Source organism: Psammomys obesus, unplaced genomic scaffold (assembly GCF_907164565.1).
Source record: "Psammomys obesus unplaced genomic scaffold, mPsaObe1.curated_primary_1811, whole genome shotgun sequence".
Lineage (NCBI taxonomy): Eukaryota > Metazoa > Chordata > Mammalia > Rodentia > Muridae > Psammomys > Psammomys obesus.
In genome coordinates, this window is record NW_026585895.1 from 47,795,202 (window position 1) to 47,814,073 (window position 18,872).

At 43.9% G+C, this 18,872-nt stretch overlaps 1 protein-coding gene across 3 annotated transcripts in view; it reads left to right on the forward strand.

Moving 5' to 3' along the window:
- Positions 1-18,872, forward strand: part of Garnl3 (GTPase activating Rap/RanGAP domain like 3) — a 139,910-nt gene that overhangs the window by 34,503 nt on the left and 86,535 nt on the right. For all 3 annotated transcript variants that reach the window (XM_055600845.1, XM_055600844.1, XM_055600846.1), the window contains exon 3: positions 8,927-8,996. In XM_055600845.1, coding sequence (XP_055456820.1) covers positions 8,927-8,996 — 70 coding nt within the window. The remainder of the gene's footprint in view (positions 1-8,926; positions 8,997-18,872) is intronic.

Consider the following 18,872-nt stretch of genomic DNA (forward strand, 5'->3'; position numbering starts at 1 on the left):
ATTGTCAATAAAACTAACCAGGGCAGAGGGATTTCCTCAGAGATTCAGGCCGTTAAGGGAGATGGGCAGCAGCATATGATGTTGGCTGATTATAATTTTTATATTGACCCTTGGTCATAGAGTTTATAGATTCCAGAGTGAAACAATGTTTCTTCCAAACAAATTGTACTCTGAGTCAGAAAGCCCCTCTGGTCTTGACCTCATGTAAGCCAACATTGTCATTGAAAATGTGGGTCTTGAGCTGAGGAGTGTGCAACGGACTGGATGTGGCGGAGGCAGGCACTTGGCATGCATCCGTGGGAAGTCCTGTTGGCTGTGGACTGTGAGCTCTGTGAGAACAGAGCACATGCCTCTTGGGAGTAGCTCCTGGCTGTACCTGATATCTTGTAGGTGCTCAGTTACAGGCTTGGATTTTTTTCACCAAAGCTACTTTAGTTAGGGTTCTTAAGCCTCCCTTCCAGCCCTCCCCCACCTTAGGTAGGTGATTAGTAGAGAAAAGGGTTTTAGATCTCTTTTATCTACTTCCTGCTGATTAGAAGTGATGGATCTTTAGGAGATCACCAAAAGTCATCAAGATATCAGCAGTTCAGTCTAAAAGCCAACACCAAGCAGCAACATGAAGTCAGCAAAAGCCACAAGACTCATTCCAAGAAGTTCTCTGTAATGTTTCTCTCTGCAAAGTCAAGTGTCGAAGCATGAAGATCAGTGCAGTGATGTCGATCCAAAAAGTGATGTCTCACTATGCATAGGCCTCTATATATTTCCTCTCCTTAGAGCACCCACATGCTCAGCTGGCCAAAGTCACACCCCTCACATGAGAGAGCTCACAGCAAAAAGCACGTCCTCTCACAAGCCAACCTCCAGCAAAACATCACATACCCAGCCTGCAGCAAAATATCACATGACAAAACTGAGTCTTGAAGGAACCCAGAAACTTCTACTTCATTAAGTCGCTGTTCATTGAAGGAGAGAAAAAAAGAATTGGATGCAGATAACACAGGCTTCGGTTTTGTGTGTGTGTGCATGCGGACACACACACATGTAACCCTTGCAGGGCTGGCTTACAGACATGTGCTGCTATGCTAGGTTTTCATGTGGATGAGCTTAAGTTCTCTTGCTTGTGTGGCAAACACATTATCCACTGAGCACGCCTTTCCAGTTTTAGATATGGGGTTTTTGTTTATTTCTTTTGTTATTATTTTGTTTTGTTGGGGATAATATTTCTCTCTTTCTCTCTCTATCTATCTATCATCTGTCTCTCTCTTTCTCTCTGAGGCAGGGTCTCACTGTGTAGCCTTGGCTGGCCTAGAACTTGCTATATAGACATGGTTGTCCTCAAATTCACAGAGCTCCTGTCTTCCAAGTGCTCTGTTAAAGATGTTCACCACCATTGACTTAGAAACAGGTTTTCTTCTTTTTAATTTTTATTTGTATATGTATTTATATCTAAGTGTGTGAGTGTATGTCACATATCCATGGGTGCCTTTTGAGGCTAGAAGAAGGTGTCAGATTCCCTGGAACTGGGGTTATAGGTAGTCATGAGCCACTTATGTGGGTGCTGGGAACCAAACTTGGGTCTTCTGGAAGAACAGCAAACATTCTTAACCACTAAGCTATCTTTCTAACCCTCCAGAGTTTCTGTTTTGTTTTATTAAACTTCTTCTCTGAGGTGGGATATTGCTGGGTGTCTGCACTGGCCTTGAATTGCTAAAGTCAAACACTTTTCTTGACTCAGCCTCCCAGGAAGCCAGAGCTACAGGTGTGCCACTGTACCCAACTTTCAGTTAAACTCTTTATTTTGGCATATAATCATAGCTCTATATGCTAGAGCATATAGAGATGGCACAGAGAATGCCATCGGAAACATCTTGCATGACTAGAGTACAGCATTGTGCAGTATCGAGGGCAGGAAACAGTGCCGGAACCCACTGGTCTTGCCTAGATTGTCCCACTTCTGCATGTAGTCTGAGTGCATGGGTAGATGACTGTATCCAGCACCACAGACAGGAAACAGCATAGTCCATCCACAGGAGTAGGGGCTGTTGTAACCAGAACCTGTCATTTCAAGAATGCCATATAAAGCCAGGAGTGGTGGTGCATACCTGTAATCCCAGAACTCAGGAAGTGAAGACAGGAGGATCAAGAGTTCAGTGTTATCCTTAACTACATAGTGAGTTCAAGACGAGCCTGGGCTGTCTCTAAAAATAACTAATAAACAAAAATGTTATGTAAGTAGAATTGTATTGAGTGAAACCTTTGGGGTTGGCTAAATCCACTCATCATAGCTCCCTAAAGAGTCATGCTCGATGTTGTCCATAGTGTTTGCATTTCCTGTTGTTTGGTATGTGGTATTCCAGGGTGTGGCTATGTTGCCGGTTGTTTTATTCTTCGCCGCTGGGAAGACATCTGGGTTGTTGCTGGTTTGGAGCTATTGTTAATAAACATGAGCTGAATGTGTTTTATACAAGTGTTTGTGGCTGTAATATTTTCATTCTTCTGGAATAAATACATAACAGTGTAATTGCTGGATCATATGGAAACTGCATATCTCATTTCATGGCCTCTTCCACGGTGAGCAAGTGGCCTAGCTTCCAGTATTTTCAGTGGTCACCACTTTTCACTTCAGAGCAGCAGTTTTAGAGACTGGTAGAGATTGTTAGTGAAGGGAACTGTGCAGAGAATTATCACAGGACTCTTTATATGGAGGAACCAGGTAGGCTCTGGGTTCATGCCTCTCTCAAAACTTAGCGGACACAGAAATATTATGTAAAAAATATTCACATATTATTTACTTATTATTTACTTACTTCAAAGTGTTCAGGGGGGAAAAAGAGTACTAGCAGACTGGGGAGCTGACTGAGCAGTTAAGAGCACAGTCTGCTCTTCTAGAGGATCAGAGTTCAATTCCCTGCACTCACATGAAAACTCAGTCATCTGTCACTCCAGTCCCAGAGGACACAGTGCCCTGTTCTAGCCTCTAAGGAAATGCACACATTTGATGCACATACATGCATACATACGAAACGCTCATATACATTTGAAAAAGGAAAAGGAAAAGAATCAAGGACCCTGACTTTTGGAATTCATTCACCCCAGAAACTTTTCTCCTTGCTTCCTACTTTCTGATTTTTTCCAGGCCTTCACTAAGGAATTCTTGCATGTCATCATTAGATGCTAATGCACAATCGCATCTCTGCTTTTCTGTGTCTCTTGGTGTGTTTCAGAAAGCAAGACAACTAGTGTCTTAAATACTCTGCTATTTTGGTACCTGTTGTTAGGAAACCCTGAACCCTCAGCGTATAGTCTGGCACCACTGAAAAGTGTATTTGGCCTTCAGTGGGGAGATCTTTCCACCTGTGTCCTGCTGTGTGTTTGTCAGGGGCTAAGTCTCTGTGTTGGAGCTTGGGACATTGAATTCTTCTGCTGGGGAACTCCAGAAAACAGCCTGGTGTTGCTCAGAGTCTCTTCACTGACCCAGGGGCAGTATTTATCGATGCTGATGCTTTTAACCATTAACTGGGTCTGAGACCCATGGGATGCGTCTGGCCAGTTATGAGGGTTGGCATTGATCTCAGCCAGCTAAGGGAGCTTCCCCTTGGGAACCACCTGTCTCCCTATGTCTCCTTACTTAGTTTTCGCAGCTCTTGACTCTGCAGAGGGCCTGATCCTGCTTTCCAGGAATCTAACTTATGTAATAGCAGCTGCTCTAGCCTGTGTGTGGAGTGGAAGGCTTTGCTTCCATCCCAGGCCATATGTAGAGACTTAGCATGGAGGTCCTCCCCACTGTTCAAGCTTCCAAAGCGTGATCCAGCATCCTTGCTCATCAATTTGCTGAAACAGAAGGGTTTCTATTTAGAGCCTGGACAGCATGGCACATAGGAATTGGAAGCTTCCCTGTTCCCGTCTGCACCTGCCTGGTTCTGGTGGCCCACTCTAACTAGGCTTTACTTGTCTATTCTCCTGTCACGGCAACAGTAGGTCTCAAGTATTTTCTAACTGAAGTCACCCCGCTAGGCCAACACTTATGGAGGAGATGGGTGCTAAAATTGGTGCATTCTCCTCAATCTGGTTCCAGGAAGCCTGCTTCCTGGACCAGGCTCTCTCCTACTGATGAATGCATGAGGGAAGGAGTTTTATTTAAGTCTCTTAAAGGTTAACTCTTTATGCCAAGTTCCTTTTCCTGGATCTCTCTAAAAACCCAAGAGAAATTGAGATTAATAATTAAGGCAGTAATAATAGCAAACATTCAGATGAGCTTTCATATAATAAATGTCAACTTAGCATATTGGATTCTTTATAATCTTGTTAAACAGAGGATATTTTCACCCACAATTTAAAGATCAGGAACCTGATGTTCAGAGAGGCTAGGAGCCCAGGTCTGTGGCTGCAGTAGTGCTTGGAAGGAAGATACTCACCTCCTCCCTTCGACAAAAACCATGGCCTAGGCCTGGTGCTTCCTATGAACATGGTATAGTATGGTTAACAGGTTTTCCAGGGATTCCAGAATCATCTGGGAAAGCAGTTTTCAAAGCATCACCTGTGGCCCACCTGCAGCAGAATTCCCCTGGCTGTTGTCTGGCTGGCAGATGGGCTGAACACAGCCTCTGGAACCAGGACCAGCAAATCCACATTGTTAGAAAGCTCTCCCAGAGAGTCAGGTTGAGTGTATTTGTGGATCTTAAGAATGTGAAGCTATGGATTACCCTGAGACTAACTATAGGGATTCATGAAACCACTTCGGGCGGGAGATGACAATGTGGGTTTTTGTTTGTTTTCCTGAGAGCTTCTTAGTAAATAGCTTGGGCTTTATAAGCTATCAGGGTTTCTGTTGGAACAACTCAAGTCCTCTGTTGTAATGCCAAAGCAGATGGACAATCCATAATCAGTGGGTGCGGCTGTGTTCCAAGAAAGCTGCTTTCAGAGGAGACAGTGGATTGCTATGCTGATGTAGTTATCCTGGTCTGTGCATCTTCTACTTCTCCCTCTATGGTAGCTACATCACACTTCTTCCAGCTAGCTACAGAGCTTGCTCATCATGGGAACTGTACATGAGTCCTATTTCTTGGGTTGCAGGGGTCATTCAAAGCAGCGTTGTCAGAAAGCCCCTCCTCCCTAGGCACCCAGGTTAAAAAGTTAAGTATTGTATGCACCTGGTGGTACAGGTCTATTATCCAGCTATTTTGAAGGCTGAGGGAGGAGGATCCAGGTTCAAAGCTAGCTTCAGTAACTTAGCAAGATTCTATTCAAAAATAGAAAGTCAAAACAAAACAAAAAAATGTGCTGTAGCTCAGTGGTAGGGTACTTGAACACATGAGGCCTAATCCCCAGTTCCAAAAGAATCAATTAACTTAAAAAAAAAAAAAAAACCTTACTGCAGTAGCTAAACCTGGCATTTAGTGAGCACAGCCCAGTAAGGTTATTTCTACTCAGTCTCTTTTCTATAGTTGTTTAAGACCAAGCCTGAACCCTGTGGTTGTTGTACTCTGTGTGGTCCTCCAGGTCCTCTCCATTCCAGCTACTGAATAAGGAAACAGTCCACAGTGTTCCTGGGAAGTGCTCCCACTTGATCCAGATGAGGTGCCCATCACACTCATCATATTTCATTGGCCAGAATGCTTCTTCCCTGGGGTACAGAAACTGATTTCTGAAGCCCCCGAAACTCTATCTGGAGTCTCTGTATTTCTGTCATTATTTAAATCCATTGTTCTAGCTTGCTTCTCTGTAGCTGTGGTTAAAAATAAAATAAAATAAATAAATAAAACACTAACTGAAAGCAACTTAAGGGAGGAAAGGGTTTATTTCAACCTACAGTTCCAGGCTGTTGTCTATGGGTGAGGGATGTCAATACAAAGACTCAGGCAGATCAGGAACTTGAAACAGGAACAAGAGAGGAGTGCTGCTTGCTGGCTTGCTCGTGGCTGATACTTAGCTTCTATATGGCACCTCCCAATGGGCGGTGGCTCCAAAAGAAGGCTGGGCCTTCCCCCATTAATCATCAATGAAGACAATTCTCTCACAAGTTAGTCTGACTTGGGCAGGTCTTCTGTTGTGTGAAGTTGAAAGTGAAAACACACCAGAATACCCATGTAGTTCTTTCCAGAGCCTGCTTTCTTCCCCGTGAAAGGGGGAGCCAGCACATGATGTCACTCTATGTGAGGTATAGTTTCTGAGCTAGTGTTTCAGAAGGTATGTGGTCCACCTTCTGAAGTCCTGTAGGTCTCACTTTAATCAAAGGCAGACCACTGCCTTTCTAGCCCCCAAGATTAGGTCCTGTAAATCTGGGCCACATATTGTGTGATTGTGGTCATAACACCCAGTGTAAGTTACTTACTTTGGCAAATGTGTCTTCCATTCCACTTCAGATGCCATCCATAAGGCACAGAGTCCTCAATTTTTCATCTTGAAGTTCTGCCCTGCTGTAGGCCTTAAGAGAGTCCCATCTGACTATACCAGGAAGGCTGTTGCACATTGCACCTCCCAGGGCATGGGCCTTCAAGTAGTGTATGCCACTTTGCTCTCACCCTGTCTTGACCAGAGCTAGATTACATGGTCTCATCACAAGATGAAGCAAATATAGTTCAACAGTGAGTCCAGAAAATGGAGGTTTGTCAGTTTAACACACATCGGTGTCCACCTTGTAAGCTAAGCCTGCCTAAATGAAGAGACTGAAAAGGCCCATCCTGGAGAAAGGCAGCAGGCAACCTGCCTTAGTACTTATAAGAAGTGCTGCCAGGCTCTCGCCAGTAAGATTTGGATGATGAGTATAAACATCATGAATGCATGTTATTGCATATCCACCCTGTGCCTGGCAGAGACGGGAGCAATCAAAGTTCTTTGGAGAGTCTTGCATGACCCCTGCCCCTGGGAACCTTTGTATGGACCCCTGGGGAGGGAGGGATTTCAGACACAGCTACTTTGAATTCCTCTTACAGTTCACCATATGTGCCCCCAGCCTGGTCCTTACCATGAGCAAGCCCTCTGCAGAGTACCAGATGGAATGTAATCAGGAGGAGGAAAGGGCAACAAGAAGCAGGTACTCTATAGCTGTGGCTTCCTCGGCTGTTTTCATGGAATGCTGTTGCCCTCTAAGAGACATCTAGCGAAGGTAGATACTCTGCAGTGGCATATAGCTGTGGGGTTGAGAGCTGTCTTCTTTGCTGTGTTTGCTTCAGGCTGTCGACAAAGATAAGGAGCTAGCCCCACGTCTAGAAATCCTTAAGTGGTACTGAAGATGGCGCAGGGAGGGGATCAGAACTCCTATTTTTCCTTTTTTCATGTTAGGAGTGGTTGAGTTTGACCTTCTGATGATGTTGATTTCATCGTGGTCCTGACTGAGACCACAGCTGGGGCTGCAGTCTGGGCAGACTGTCCATTCTGTCTGCTTGTTGCCATGTAGAGACCCGCCTCTCAAGGACATCTGCTGTCCCATGGTGATCCAGACTTACAGGAAAGGACCTTGGAATCAAAATTCAGGGCAAGAAAAGTGTCTCCAAGAGTGTTTTCAGACTGCGCTCCAAGAATGGGCAGAGGCCAGACTGGAATAGACTGCAGAAGGAAGTTGTTTTAGTCTCTCTTAAAGATATTTTTTGGTAAGTGGGGAGAGACATATGTCCATCCAAGCAGGTAGCCTAGGTACCCCCTGCCAAACTGTCTTCATTGGTATACTTCACATTTTCAGCTAAAGGAGTAAAGGCAAGAAAAGGTTAAATTTCTCATATAAGATTAATTCAGCCATCTCTGTGAAATGGTGGAGGCAGAATACCATTAGACTCTAATCTCATTTCTTTCATGCTGTCTTTCTTGGAGCCTATCAGACAGTGTCCTGGCAGAGAGTCAACTCTGTGGGTGCTGAGCATCAGAGTCAGCCTCTCTCTGAATGTGCCAGGAGGTCTGTAATTTAGAAAATGTAGCTACCTTGTATGGAAGGATGAAAAGGTACCGAGCGCACCTGTCTCTGCATGTGACAGTCTAACTAGTTCGAATAGATGAAATGTATGATTCTTGCAGAATTCCGTTTTCTGTCTTATTGGAGCTGTTTGCATGACAGAGTCAAGGCAAACTTATTAAAGCTGTTTGTACTGGGGGGCCTCTCTGTTGGTCTCAAGGGTACTGTGTGGTGTCCTAGGTAGACTAAGTAGCCAGTTAGCTATGTGCCTTTTAAGAGGGGAGCTATGCATGCAAGATGCAAACGCAGTAGCAATTTTCATCTTTGTTTTTAAGTGCTCTTGAACCATGGCATGTGAGTTTGCTTATCTGATTTAAGCATGTTTGGATGGGGATGGAGGGGAGGGTGGGAAGTACTAGTTGCTGCCATGTCAAAAATAAATATACTCAGATGTTAGATTTTTATATTTTTCTGTTAATTCTAAGCTCTCTCTCTCTCTCTCTCTCATGTTAACATGTAAATATCTTAAATGCTGGGGGAGGGGAGCCTATGACGATTTGGGAATTTTTGTCTCCTTAAAATACAGCCTTAAATGATGCTGGTTATTTTTATGTTGTGTATTTGGGACAAAGAGACTCTACTCTTTTAAGCAAAAGATAATTGCAAGATCTGCTTCAGCAGCTTTGTCCCTGGCCTCAAGTTCCTGCAGGGCTGCTGTCCCCTTCGGCAATGCCAAATGAAATCATCAGCCCCCAATAGCTTTGGGAATTTCAATGGATTACAAATGAACTAAATATTTAATTTAATCATTGCCTATACTTCTAGGGATGACTTGGACGTTTTTCTTTTGACTGAGGGCTTCATGAAAGCCTGATTCTGCAATGGCTGCAGGGGACAGTGTCTGTTGCAAGGAGGCTCCCCTGCAGTGAGGCGCCTGGGCACTGCAAGCCTGTTCCGTAGCAGCCTTTTTTTTTTTTTTTTTCTCAGAAGGTGTGTAGCCAGATCGCTATGTATAATACTGATGAAGCATTTTTGTTCCAGCTCTGTCTCAGAAGACCTAGGCTGTAGACGTGGGGATTTCAGTAGGAAACATTATGGATCTGTGGAGCTGGTAAGTTAATACTGTCTGTTCGGTAGTGGTACATTGATTCAGACTTAGGGATGATTGCCAAGCTTATCAACCCTTTTGTTGTCTATTTACTATTAAACTGTGTATGTGTCATGTCAAAATTTAATTTGAATCAGTAACTGCTGAAAGGTTATGGTCATTTGATCATCTTTATTTCTTTTCATTGCTGCGTACTTTTAATCTTGTGCCTTCCAGTTTATTAAAAATATATTGTGCCTTTGTATTTTTCTCTATAAAGCAGTGCATAGAATTAATTAAGTAATTTGTAAATGAAGAAAGGTAGCATTTCATTTCTATATTATCTTGGTCCTAAAAGTTTACAGATCTAGTTTTAAAAGTTTAATGACTATTGACGTTCTGATTCTATCTTTGCTTACTGGGTGTGGGACAGGAGTTAGAATATATGAGCTATTTTCCTCTTATAGGCCTATTAGTTGGACCAGGTCAGTAACTGTAACAGATGCTAAATGTCTAAAATAAAAATACCTAATTTTTTTATAACAAGAGACACTAGAGTCTGTGATATGATTTTTTTAGAATGTATATTTCTCTTAAAAGAGGGAAAATGAAATAAAAGCATTGATAGACTCAGTTTTTTTGAGATAGGTTTGGGATTTGAACCAATTTCAGAAAAATGTGCTTATTTCAGAAAAATGTGTACTGGTTATTATTGATTTTGATAGAGGACATTAACTCTACTATTTTGTTGATTAGAAATGAGTTGTTTCTGTCCACTAGCATAGTAGCCAGGTGTCCACTGTTAATACCAGCTGGCACCTTCACAGGGTTTAACTTGGAGAGCAGTTTACTCCAGAGTTGAGTACCAGTGGCCCCCTGTTTGATTCTAAGCATATATAAGACTGGACTGGGTGCCTGGCCCAGGGCTGAGTATCTTGCAAATATAAAACAAATGAAAGGTTTAGTCCTTGTTCTTAAGGGGCTTCAGCTGAGCAGGTTTAATGCATCATTAAAGAATGGGTATAGCCATATCAAAGGAACATCAATTGACTCTGTACCTGTCCTGTCAGTCATGTCACGCCTTGCCCATTGGCTCAGACCACTACCTCTCCTTGCAGAGCCTGGGCATGAGTATAATTCAGAGTAGGAAGGCTAAATAGAGAGGGATACAAAGAGAACGTTATAGGAGCTAAGAGAAAGGAGTGAGCCACCCAGCCTAGTAGGGAACTTCAGGGAGATGATTTGGAAGGCCTTGTGAAGGATGGTGGGATATGGGAGGGTGGCAAAGAAGAGATGGCAGATATTCTTGACAATGATGGTCCATAAGGGCAGTGAGCGAATGGCCCTGCCTAGCAGAGGTGGGGCAGCGGGGGAGTGGTGGTGGCAAAGCGAGCAGGCTTTGGCTCTTATCTCCACTTCTCCACACAGCTCTGCCACCAGTCACCAGTACAGTAGCTTTAACTTTTTTACTTGTCTCGTAAAGCTACTGTCTATGCTCTGAAGGAGTCTTTTTGGTTCCATCGTTTACTGCTGACACAATCTTGAACACCTCTTGTCCTCAGTGTTCTCATCCGTAAAATAGGGACATTGGCACCCAGCACTTAGCATGTTCCATGTTAACCTGCCACAGTAGTTAAGCTAAAAATCAGTAGCAGAAGTACTAGGATGGTCCTTGAGAGCAGCAGGTGAGCTGGACAAACCTCAGAGTCAGAAGGAAAGCTGCCTAAACATGAATTGCTGAGTTACAAAATGCCGCAGGTCAAGAGTTAGCCCGCAGTCTGAGTTTCTGACAAGTTCCCAGATTGCCATTGGTGCTGTTGGCTGCAGGATCACACCTGGAGGCCTGCATTCACAAATCTGAGTAGTTACCAGTTACCCCTGAGTTGATGGGGAAGCTGGTGGGTGGCAAGTTCCTCATCCATGTGTTCATGATTTTCCTCTGGAGCTGTGTGTGTCCTCTTAAAATATAAAATAACATCTAAGTATGGCTGAGAGATGGCTCAGCAATTAGGAGCATTTGCTATTTTTCCAAAGGACCCAGTTTCAAGCCCCAACACCCATATGGTGGCTCATAGTCACCTGTAACTCCTGCTCTGGGAGATCCAACTCCCTCATGTGACCTCCACAGACACAGCCATGCGTGCAGGCAAAACCTCATATGCATAAAAACAAATAAATACGTTTTAATTAACATTTAAAATTTATATTTAAAAAATTTTAACTTATATTTTAAAATTCAATGAACAGTCTTATTACATTGTAGCAAGTGTTTTCTTTTCTCTTCAGCATCTCTGCACTTTAAAACTATAAACTTCACTTTTGCATTGTAATAAAATCACACACTGAATTTTACATTATTCTTTTTTTTCCATTTAACTTATTTTGTAAACATCTGTGTATGTCATCTTCAGAGTCACCATTTTGATTTGGGTGTGACAGTCCAACTTAATGATGAACCAGTCTTTGTGAAACAGTTTCCTTCCTTTTATAAATTTATGTTGTGCCTAGTTTTTCATATCAGAAATGACATCTGCACTGATGGTTAGAATGGCTAAGAAAGATGAAAGATGAAATGAACAGAAATCCAAATTGATCTAAGGATCAGTTGAAATTGCAACTCCTTTTTTTGTTTTTCAATTGAAATTGCAACTTTTATTTATTTATTTATTTATTTATTTATTTATTTATTTATCTATTTGAAGATGGAGGTGTTTTCTCTTACCTCAGAGTAACACAGTACAGTTGGTTTCAGGACTCCCTTGGACACTAAAATCCAAGGATGTTGACGCCCCTTACATAAAGTAGCATCTTTGCATATATCTGACACATACCCTCTATATACATTAAATCACCTCTGAGCACTTATACAACATGAATGCCACAGAACCAGTGGTTGCTGTATGTTAGAGGATAACGAGAAAACAGTTCACACATGTTCGTGAAAAACAGTTTTCCCCTAATATTTTCCATGCAATTGACTGTATCTACTGACATGTACATTTCATGTCAGTAAACCACCTACTGTGTGTGTGTGTCATGTTTTAAAGCAAACTGGTGTGTATGTTTCGTGTTCATCAGGAAATGAGTCTAGCTTTTCTTAACTTGGCATGATGAAGATTGTTGGGAACAACAGAGCTCAGACTTCAGAGAAAGGTACCAGGAAATTGAAAATTTAACATAAATGTTGGCTTTAAACAACACAGCTATGGAAGTCTTTGGGCAGAACTGAGTGAGGTTGTTCATATCAGTAGTGAGAACAGACTTAGGGCTTCATTCCACAGGTGTCAGTTGGACATAAATTTCCTACCAGACTGGAAGCCCAGATCTCTGTGGACTCGTGGCAGGGTTCTTTGCCTTCTCGCAACAGTTTTTGAAGACCTACATGTGGCAGGCACCATGCTGGGTTCTCAGAGGCAGTGGAGAGATAAGTCAGTCTGTGTCAGCTCCCAGAGAACCATGGTTGGCTTCAGAAACCACTGCCTCTGGCTTGTGTCCTGTCCCCAGCCTTCAGGCCACCTGGCCCTTAGCTGTGTCCATGGTGGTGACCAGAGCGTGTCTCCTTCCACGGAAGCAGGTGGTTGGGCAGTGTGCAGTCAGTCTGGCTCTGGCATGGTGTAACTTGCTGGAATAAAGTGGGGGCACACCCAGCTGGGCCTCCAGGGACAGGAAAGCTGTTTCCCTCCAGTCTGCATAGTGTCCCATCTTTTCCTCTCCTTTTCTATCCCACTTGTCTCTCTCCAAACCAGCTGCCCTTGGTTGCACGTCACCTGTCTAGTCCCCTTTCCTTTTAAGAGTTAGTCTCTATATCCGGGTGAGTGGAGAACTCACCCTCACTCTTTCACATGGGCACATTGGGCTTTCCCAGCATCATTTGATGAAGACTGTCCTTTCCTTCTGTGATAGGTCACAGTACCCCTCAACATCATCAGTTGGCCATTTTTGTGGCTTAATTTGGGAGCTTTCTCTTCTATTTCATTGGCCCATGTGCCTGTGTTAACAACAGAGTGATAGTCTACAACATCAAGAATATGAAATCTTTTCCTTATTGATTGCCCTTGATGTTAATTTTGGACTGTTTACTCTTATGACCTTTATCACCCTTAGTCTACCTTGTTCTTTCTGTTCTCCTGACTCTTACTCACCATGCTTGGACCTCTGACCTCACTGGTCTCCAGAATAGCTTCAGTTTTCTATGCCCCAGGACCTCTGCACTTGCTTTCGCAAGGATTCCCCTGGGCTTCTCATAGTGTGAGCTTAACGCCCGCTGCTTTTCAAAGCCCACCACTCCCGCTCCACACCGACCCCCTGCTGTGCCTTCACAGGCAGTGCTTGACTTACCCCTGCTTCTCATCCATTGCACGTGAGGTGTCTGTCTTCTTCACTGTTGTATTTCTAGAACCCAACACAAGACTAGTATATACTATGGTTTCATAATTTTTTATTACTAAATTGGTGTCAGTTTCCCAATCTCCCTGGATCACATATGTTCCAAATACTAATTTCCACCCATAGACTCTTCATTTCTGGAATTTGAGTTTCAAATTTCACATAGAAAAATCATAGATTTATTTCTTTTAGGTTGGGTATGTATCAGGGTAGTAGATCATTTGATACAAAATTAGCTTTCTAGAACCATTCCCTCAACAAAGTTTGTGGAGAAGGGAGGTTATCCCTGAAGAGGACATACACAGAGTCTGCTTAATGAACGGTAGCGGGCTGCAGAGGTAGCTCAGCAGGGAGAGAGCGCTTGCTGCATGGGCCTAGGATCTGAGTTCATATCCTCTGCACCTCAAAACACGTGTGGCAGTACACTCGAGCGCTGGGAAACAGTGACGGGTGGAACCTGAGGGCCCACCAGCCAGCCAGTCTTGGCAGTCGATGATCCAGACTCAGTGAGGCCACCATCTCAGAGAACAAAGCGGCGAGTAGTAGAGGAAGACACTGGTGTCCACCTCCAGCCTTCATGCACACATACAGATGCATGTGCACACATAAGCGCACGCACACACACAAACACACATGCACACGCAAGCTCACATGCAAGGACAGAACCTGCACTGGAACGCACCCCCTCCCCAGATGGATCTGCACGATTCTCTGTTGCAGTGGACTGTTTTAGAGCGTCTCATGACACCTTCTTCCTCTACTAGTGGACCCTCAGCCCTGCCACTTTCGTCAGTCCCATTATCAAGGATACAAATTATTAAGCTTCCCCCAAATAGGAAAGCTGGCTATTTGTTTGCTCCTATAACCCTGTACTAAGCACAGTAATAGCATTAGTCACAATAATATTGATTGAATGAATGAGTGTTCTAGCTTGAGAGAAACTAGAGAGTAGTCTATCCCATGAAAAATGAATAAAGGAAAAGAAGAACCAAGCCCCTTTGGCCGCCACCAACATAGTTAGACTCATTAGCTTGCTGTGCATTCTGCCTCAGCATATGCCATTTTTCTTCCTGATGGATTGCAAGTCCAGTCTCTCCTGGCCACAGTCCAAGCAAGGCACAGCTATTACACCACCAACCATCTCTCATCGCTTTCTATCGAAATCTGTCAGGGGCAGCAAAAGATTGTTTGTAGCTTTTATTGATCTGTTCTTGGCCTTTGACTGGATAGACAGGAAACTGATGTGGTAGAAGTGATAAATGGTCTGAGCACAATATAGACCTCTGCCCAGCCCTGTGCAGTCCAGCTGCAGATTGCCACGCACCTGCCTCTTGATGCTCCCGGGAAGTCACCATCTGCAAGTGATTTCAGGTTAGCATACATCAGGCTGGAATGTTGTCCATTCCTTTTGACGTTGTGTCTTGGTGGTTTAGCTCACACTCCCTGTATGCATGCTGCTCTGCTGTGCAGGAAAGAGGCAGAGAGATGCTTGTCCCTGAAGGTGGCGAGGGTTTGTTGTCAAGAACTCAGAGTGGCCTCAAAAGATATCTGGCACGTGTGCTGTCTGAATGGTTAGCAATGAACTTGTTCCGAGTATGCAGGCTTTAATATTGGAAGATCTTCAAAGGTTCTTACTGTTGTTCAGTTTGTATGTCTGTGTGTGTGTGTGCGTGTGTATAGAGGCCAGAGGTTAACATCAGGTGTCACTTCTCAGGTTCCACATTCCTTGCTTTTTAAGACAGGGTCTCTCACTTGGCCTGGAACTCAACAGTTAGGCGAGGCTGCCTGGCCAGGAAGCCCTAAGACTCCTCCTGCCTCCATTTCTTCAGAAGTGGGATGGGATCACAAGCGCATGCCACCATGCTCAGCTTAGTATTGTTGTTGTTGTTATAAAAATTTTAGAAAGTCTATTTTGAGCATATCTTCCTTTTCCCAACTCCTCTAAGATTTTCCCCACTTCCCTGCCTACCCAACATCACGTTCTTTCTTTCTCTTTCTGTCAAAAAACAAAAACAAAAATTAAAATTAAAGCAAAAAAGCCCCAATAAAACAAAGTATACTAAAACAAAATAAAAAGTATGTGCATGTGCACACACATACACAGATGGAGTTCATGCTGTGTTGGCATCTACTCCTGGGCACGGGGCTTGCCCTGGAGTGTAGTTGACATCCCTAATGACACTCCACTGAAGAAAACTGATTTCCCGTTCCCAGGAGGCATCAGTTGCAGATCGCTTCTTGGTTAAGGATAGGATTTCGTATCTGTATCCCTTTCTCAGTGCTGGGATTTTGTCTGGTTTGAACCTTTGTAGGTCTTGTGCATGCTGCCACAGCCTGTGTAAGTTCGTATGTGCTTCATCCCTGTTGCGTCTGGAAGAAGCTGGCTCCATGGCATAGTCACCCATCATTACTCCTAGCTCTTAAAAACTTTCTCTCCTCTACCATATATATTTCTGAGCCTTGATGGGAGGGATTTGATAAGGACATCCAATTTAAGGCTGAGAAGACCCTCACTGTGCTCGTTGTCCAGTTGTGGCTCTCATTTTATTGCTGTTCCTTTAGCAGAAGAAGAGTAGCAGGTTTTCCCCAGGGCCCATGACCTATCTAGTCTTGGATTCTCAATTCTTGACCACTTTGGCAGTGTCAGATAGGTTTCAGCTCATGAAGTGGTTTGTCAGTCCCATAACTTTTGTAGCCGCTATTACTCCAGTACATCTTGTAGACGGGCTGCTTTTGTGGGTCAGAGAGTTCATGGCTGTGTGGTTCTGTCCCTTCCAGTCCCGTGAGTGCTTTCAGCAGGGATGCAGCTTCTAGCTGAGCACCAGCTCAGTGTCTCCATAGTCAGTGACATAATTTAGTAATGTCATCAGCAATAATACTCTGCTACCAGGTTGTGGAGAGAGAAACCAATACACTCAGCAACAGCCTGTGGTGTTTGGAGTGAGGGTGTCTGTGGGACCCCTTTGTCCAGTGACTCAGCAAGATGTAACCCATTCTCAGCACTGGAGGTTTTACTTGATGACACTAAACACCTAGTCAGATGCCCAACTTTTTAAACAGGGCTTCTGTGGATCAGACTCAGATCCTCATGCCTATGTGGAAGCATTTTTCTGGCCAAGATATCACCTAGTCCTCCCTCAAATTTTGGTGAGGAGACATTTGTATTTTTGCTTGGGCATAAATATAAACTGCACTCAGGGGACCATTCTACAGAGACGATCCTTTGCTAATGAGTAACTTAGCTGCTGGTTCAGCATCCCTAATAGAGCAATTTTGTTCTCCATTTGGAGTTGATGGTGCCTTCTGTTCGTGGGGAAGTTATGGGAATTTTATGGATAAATCTATATGCCATGTGGCATGAACAAATTGAGAGATTAGAGAAGGTAACAGCGTATTTCCTCAGGAATACCAAGAATTAAGCATGCTACAACTAAAATCTCCATTTGGGCAGATGTTCCTCAGTGTATCTGGCTTGTGTCTGAGTCTTATGCAGGAGGCCAGCTCCCTGAGGGACACGTATCTATCTTAGAATATTCACCAGCAACTTAACATGATCTGGCCTGTAGGTGATCAGTCTTGCCATGTTTGAAATTTCACTAGGCTATTTTCTGAGAGTAGCACTAGAGGGGCCTTCAGCATATTTCCGCATCAACATGGAGCCAGATGTCTTCTGTTGTGGCTATTAGTTTACTGTTGCTATTACTAGTTCTAACATTTATTAAATGCTTACCATGTGCTATGCTGAATATTTAAGATGCAGTTGCATATTGAATGTTCACAGATAACCAGGTGAGGTAGGTGTTGTCCAGAAAAACTTGTGTGTGTGAGTCCTGAGTGGGTCACATGCACTAATGGTCTGAGGTCCCACAGCTAACACATGGCAGAAGTGACATTTAAACCCAGGTCTGTGTCTTAGTCTACAAGCTTGCATTCTGAGAGTAACAGCTCACGGTTGTTATTCTAGTTCCCAAGGCTCTGACGCCCTCTTCTGGCCTCTCTGGGCACTGCATGCACGTGGTGCACATTAAAGGAGTTGTTTCTCTCGGCAATGGCTTTCAGGAAGGTCAGGGTTGTTTTTGTGGCTTGCCTCTTATGGCACACATCTAACCTCACCCTCTTGTTTTCAGATTGATTACCCACTCTAATGCTCCCCCGTGTGCCTCTGTGTCTAATTTTATTCTTTGAGTAAGATATAGTTCCATAAGCTGCCTCAAGCCCTCTTTAAAACATGAGGTAGGGCGTAAACAAAATGCATTTTCTTTATCCAACCCTGAGCAGCATAGTCCTTCTGTCTCCCATTGACACCATCTGGTGTGTAATATGGCTTTGACTCTTGCTGCCCCAACAACCACCCTACCTTCTCTACAGTTTGATTCTATTACTCATTTTTTTTCTTTTCAGGACCAACAAAATAGGAAATTTAGCATACTACCTGACCAGCCATTTGGTGACCATCTTAAGCACCAGGGTCTGGTTAATGACATGGTTAGCTGAGGCACAAAACCGGACCAGCAGCTTCACACACATGTAAGAATGCCACCCCCGTGTCAGCAGGTGCAGATAGTGTAACCTGCACGCTCCAAACAGGAGGCTCCCTGCCCTCTGTGGGCCATGTGTCACTCATGCTCTTCCCTGAGGCCACAGATCGTCTCTCCTGGGTGTTCTGGTTTGCCTCCTCAGGCCATGCTCTCAGAGCCTCTGCTTAGTTCTCTGCCTCTGCAGCCACCTTGACTCAGCACTGTCTCTGGCCCCTAGCAGTTGTGTGGTATCCTTTGGTTTTGTGGCCTTCCCAATGGTAGGATATGATACCCCGCTCTACTTTAAGAGACACTTCGATCTGTGTATTGAAGTTTATTTTTTATAACCAGAGATACAAACTGCAACACCTTTGTTTATTTGGTTAATTCTTCATTCTGAGAGTTTCATAAAAGCCCCATGTTTTCTTCTGAATTTATGTAGGTCTGCCATCCAATTCGTAGGACTTGACAGAGTTCCATGAACATACAGAGTGAGAGCTGCACTCTTACTTCTTATGGTGCTGCTGAAAACTGTGTGGAGAGGTTCCTTTTGCCAGGCTTTCTTCACGTGAACTCTGAAAACAGTGCTGTGGGCCCTAGAAGCAGAGGCATTTGTTTAGTTTATGTAGTGTGTTAACCAGCCTCTGGCAGCATCGTGGGACTTGGTGCCCTTAAGCCCAGGCCCTCTCTGAGCTTCCTCCTGACTCAGGGCACACCGTCATCTTCACAGGGCACACGTATCCATTCCACAGCTGGAGTAGCTCCAATGCTTCTTTGTTAGAGAGGATCCACAGTTCTTTGTATCCCTTTTACCTACTAAGTAAATTTAGCAGCAAAAATCTTGACAAAAGAAAGTTCAATGTCCCCTACTGTAAATGATGTACCAGAAAAGGCCCACAGTTTCATACCCCCATGGGAGTGTGTTACATGGGAGTTTATAATAAATTACTTTACCCTCTCAATAAAAGCAGATACTTTGGGGATCATGTGCTTCTTG